This window comes from Mirounga leonina, unplaced genomic scaffold (genome assembly GCF_011800145.1).
Source record: "Mirounga leonina isolate KUSES-001 unplaced genomic scaffold, KU_Mleo_1.0 Mir_172, whole genome shotgun sequence".
Classification (NCBI taxonomy): Eukaryota; Metazoa; Chordata; class Mammalia; order Carnivora; family Phocidae; genus Mirounga; species Mirounga leonina.
In genome coordinates this window covers 11,315,377-11,319,873 of record NW_023270442.1, presented here as the reverse complement: position 1 = coordinate 11,319,873, position 4,497 = coordinate 11,315,377, and the positions used below count along the sequence as shown (strand labels likewise).

The 4,497-nt window shown below is 39.4% G+C and overlaps 1 protein-coding gene across 1 annotated transcript; it reads left to right on the top strand.

Annotated features, from left to right (window-relative positions):
- Positions 1–697: 697 nt before the first annotated feature.
- LOC118018758 (keratin-associated protein 6-1-like) lies at positions 698–976 on the top strand. Its single transcript, XM_035017499.1, has one exon. The coding sequence runs from the start codon at positions 698–700 to the stop codon at positions 974–976; it is 279 nt and encodes a 92-aa protein (XP_034873390.1).
- The last annotated feature ends 3,521 nt before the right edge of the window (positions 977–4,497 follow it).

The window sequence follows — 4,497 nt, the reverse complement described above, 5'->3', positions numbered from 1 at the left end:
AGGACAAGAAAAGAAATATAAAAATTGGATTCCACAGAATAACTTGTATTTTCTTGTCTTTCATAGAAGTTGGACATAAATGAGAATAAAACTCATTGGTATAAACAAGAAAGTAGAAGATACTTTGTTCAGACCTGTTTCCCTTGATTTTTAATGAGTTAAATTATTATGAACATCATGAGCATGAAAGATACATTATGCTTTCAATATTTCAATATAGAAAAAGACATCAAATCCCTGAAGAAATTATTTGGATCAAGAGAAGAAAAACTCATGAATAAAAAGAAAAGTTATTCTCTGTGAAAAGCTATACAATAATATAATTATTTGGGGGCCAAGATCCTAACAAATGCATTCTTTTTTGAAATAAAGGATGATCGTGGGAGGTTAAAATGAAAGTCTAATTTGGGGCAGGACTGTGTAGAGTGCATGAGCATCTCCCCTCATTCAAGCCCTAAACTGGATAAAAAGTCCAAACAAAGCAAATCACCTTAATACCTCCGAAGCTTTATCTTATGGTTGAGAAACAACAAACTAATGCAATTAATCATAAAATTAGCCAATGACATGACACGTGTGCTGGGTGACACCCACATTGAGAGCATATAAAAGGCCTCTGTAGGGAGAAATGTCCACACCACACTGAAGTGACACTTCTCCTCTCCTCCACCCAAGCAAAACCTCAACAACCAACACCATGTGTGGCAGCTGCTACGGAGGCTCTGGCTACGGAGGCTGCGGTTACGGAGGCTGCGGTTACGGAGGCTGCGGTTACGGAGGCTGCGGTTACGGAGGCTGCGGCTACGGAGGCTGCGGCTACGGAGGCTGCGGTTACGGAGGCTGCGGCTATGGAGGCCAGGGCTGTGGCTATGGCTCCAGCTATGGCTGTGGCTTCCGCAAACTGGGCTGTGGCTACGGATACGGCTCCCGCTCTCTCTGTGGCTCTGGATGCGGCTCTGGCTTTGGCTGCTACTAACTGAGGTCACCTTGGGAGACTCTCACCCTCCGCACCTGCACGTGGGACTCACCAGGTCTGAGCCCCACATGTTCTGAGCCACATGGTTGGGTGCTGATTATCCTACATCACAGGTGTTAGACATGACATTATCTGAAGACTTGGACTCTGGTGCTCTCTTTGTCTGAACTACGAGTCCTTCCTTTCTTGGTTATAACTCGTGAAAAGTAGAAGAATGTGAAAATTATCCTGTGAGCTCCTGCCAGGTGTCTCATCTGGATGATGTTGTCATAGATCCTGCCTTTTGATTTTCATACAGATTATTTTTCTCCATTTTTCTAATAAACTTCTTCAATCTGGCATAACAATCTCAGTTCTATTTTCATTTAATATTAACAGCTATGTTTTGAGCTTTTTAAACATTATTTGTGCTAAAGGGAACAATCGCCTTCTTTAGGGGATACCTCCTTTTCATATTTCTATTTCTGTTGCTTTACCAAGTCCTTGATTTGTGACATCAAAAAAATACCAATCTTTGCAGCTGTCAGTTTTCCGACTGAATTGCCTGGAAACACTATAGATTCCAAGTGCTTTTGCATCAAAATCTTCATCTATTGAAATTCCTTATATGAGTGTTGGAAGGAAAAATAAAAGAAAAGAAAAACAGGGAGGGAGGCAAACCGTAAGAGACTCTTAACTATAGGGAACAAACTGAGGGTTGCTGGAGGGGAGATGGGTGGGAGATGGGCTAAATGGGTGATGGGCATTAAGAAGGGCACTTTGGTGATGAGCCCTGGGTATTATATGTAAATGATGAATCTCTAAATTCTACTCCTGAAGCTAATACTATACTATACGTTAACTAACTTGAATCTAAATAAAATATTTTTTTAAAGATTTTATTTATTTATTTATTTGAAAGAGAGAGAGAGAGAGAGCATGAGTTGGAGAGAGGAAGAGGGAGAAGCAGACTCCCCGCTGAGCAGGGAGCCTGATGCAGGACTCAATCCCAGGACCCTGAGATCATGACCTGAACCGAACGCATATGTTTAACCGACTAAGCCACCCAGGCACCCCTTAAATAAAATCTTGAAAGAAAAAAAAAAACAGATATGAGTGTTGATGCACAATTCTGGTTTTCTCATCCTTGGTTTGGGCATATTTTAGCAAGAAGTGTTTCTTATGCTTGTTCAGCTCAAGAGGTAGAGTAGTTCAAATCCACCCCAGCCTGTTTCCACTTAACAAGTCTTGCTATGGTTTAAGAAATTATTTTTCAAAAGATGATGCCATCTTTAAAACCCATTACGTGTTTATGTTTAAAGCTGCTTCGTGGCATCCTCCATACTTGTTTGTCCTGAGTCATTTCTTCCCTGTCAGGTGTATGGTTTCACAGTTGTTGCTGCAGTTGTTTGCCTTTTCCACTAGTGTGTGGTGTGTGTGTGTGTGTGTGTGTGTGTGTGTGTGTGTGAGACTCATATGACAAGACTCATATGTCTTGTCAATTATTCTTTCTTGAAATGTGATTTCTCGATCTTGGACATGAATGAGTTGAAGTGTTGTATTTAAGGTAATGGATAGGCCCCAATTCATGGGGCAGGTTGTCAGGTTCAAGTTCGAAATTGTTGACATCGCAAGAAGGAATTAAGATCCCTGGAAATATCAAACCCCAAAAGAGAGCATATTTTCCTCCACCTATACCTGTATGAGCTCTTGTCTTTCCTATTTACTTTATTTTTGAAGCTTAGAATTTTTGTTTAATATTAAGTAGAAATTAGTTGATCTATGCTTACACATCTAAAGAAATAATAAGTTTTACAACTATTTTGGCTTGCTTGGTAACTCATAACAGTTGGACACAAGTGATGTGTTGGATGTAGGATCACAAGCCAAGACTTTTGTTTGTTTGTTTGTTTAAAGGTTTTATTTATTTATTCATGAGAGACAGAATGAGAGAGAGAGAGAGAGGGAGAAAGGGAGAGAGAGAAGCAGAGGAGAAGCAGGCTCTCCACAGAGCAAGGAGCCCGATGTGGGACTTGACCCCAGGCCCCTGGGATCATGACCTGAGCTGAAGGCAGATGCTTAACCGACTGAACCACCCACGCGCCCACAAGCCAAGACTCTTTTTGGTTATGGTTTTCCATGATTTTCCCCCAACATATGCTTTAATGTCACCTAGAATTGATTAACATTCTTAGCAGCTTTACTATATTGAAACTGATGTTAAATGCTACTATTATCATCCCTAAATAAATACCCATTTTTAAAAAAGATTTATTTATTTATTTATTTGACAGAGAGAGAGAGACATCGAGAGAGGGAACACAAGCAGAGGGAGTGGGAGAGGGAGAAGCAGGCTTCCCGCGGAGCAGGGAGCCTGACGCGGGGCTCGATCCCAGGACCCTGGGATCATGACCTGAGCTGAAGGCAGACGCTTAACGAATGAGCCACCCAGGCGCCCCAGTAAATATCCATTTTTGTGCTCACAATGGATGGTCCACTTCTTTAAAGTCTTCAAATTATGAATATCTCCAGTTGAAATTGAAATACATGGGCATCTTTTACACTTTACATTATTCCTTATTTGTGTCTCTCTTTTTTACAGTGACAAACCTCTACCTCAGCATCATTGTGTTCACCCTATCCAACAGTATACACAAAATACTTCCTAAATTACCACCCTAAAACATAAAACATAGGTCTGCCTCTTACTGGCTCATGACATTTGACAAATTATGGACCCTCTTGGAAATTGGTGTTTTTATAAAAATGTTAGGTATAATGATGGAACCAGCCTTCTTGGATTGCTCTGAGAATGTTAGTATCTAGTAAATGTAACTTTTTACTATTTCCTGAGTGATTTATTTTCTGATTCTTTGCATATAAAAGAGTCATTTTCTGTCAAATTTGTTCTATGCTGCTTATGTAATTCATATTCCAAAGCTCTGCATAATAATATATATTTATAATCTAAATAATAATAAGTAGCATTTTTTAGCTGTTTATCATAGGACAATCACTTGCCAAGTCCTTTATGCACATTATCCTACATAAGCCCCAGAACAACTCTATGATGTGTTAAAATTACCCTGTTTTACAGCTGAATAAAAGAGGAATGAGTTAATTTTCTCACTGGCAATTTTAATGTGGCGAAGAGATGTCTCATAATTACCTGTTTGTTGTCTCTGTGCATGTGAATATTAAACGTTGTTGGTTTTTCCTGCCTGGATAATTGCAATGACTTCCCCCCCCCCCCCACTAAATGCAAAAGAATCTCTTGGGATAAGTTTAGTTACTAGTACCATTTATTATTGACTAACATGAAATTAATATATTGATGACCAAGTTTATTTTTAACTCTTTTTCCCCAGTAAAAAGTCTTCCATTACTTTCTTCCTTCATCCTTTTTTCTCCACCTGCCACTTTAATTATGAAATTCCAACTCTCCTTTGCTAGATATCTAGAATCTTTGAAGTACATGATTTTCTCTACTTGGCATAATTGTTGTCTTTTTATGCTTTTGCTCCAAATTTTAGGAAAGCCTG

Coding starts and splice junctions, on each gene's coding strand:
- LOC118018758 (XM_035017499.1), top strand. CDS start 698: ATGTGTGGCAGCTGCTACGGAGGCTCTGGCTACGGAGGCTGCGGTTAC.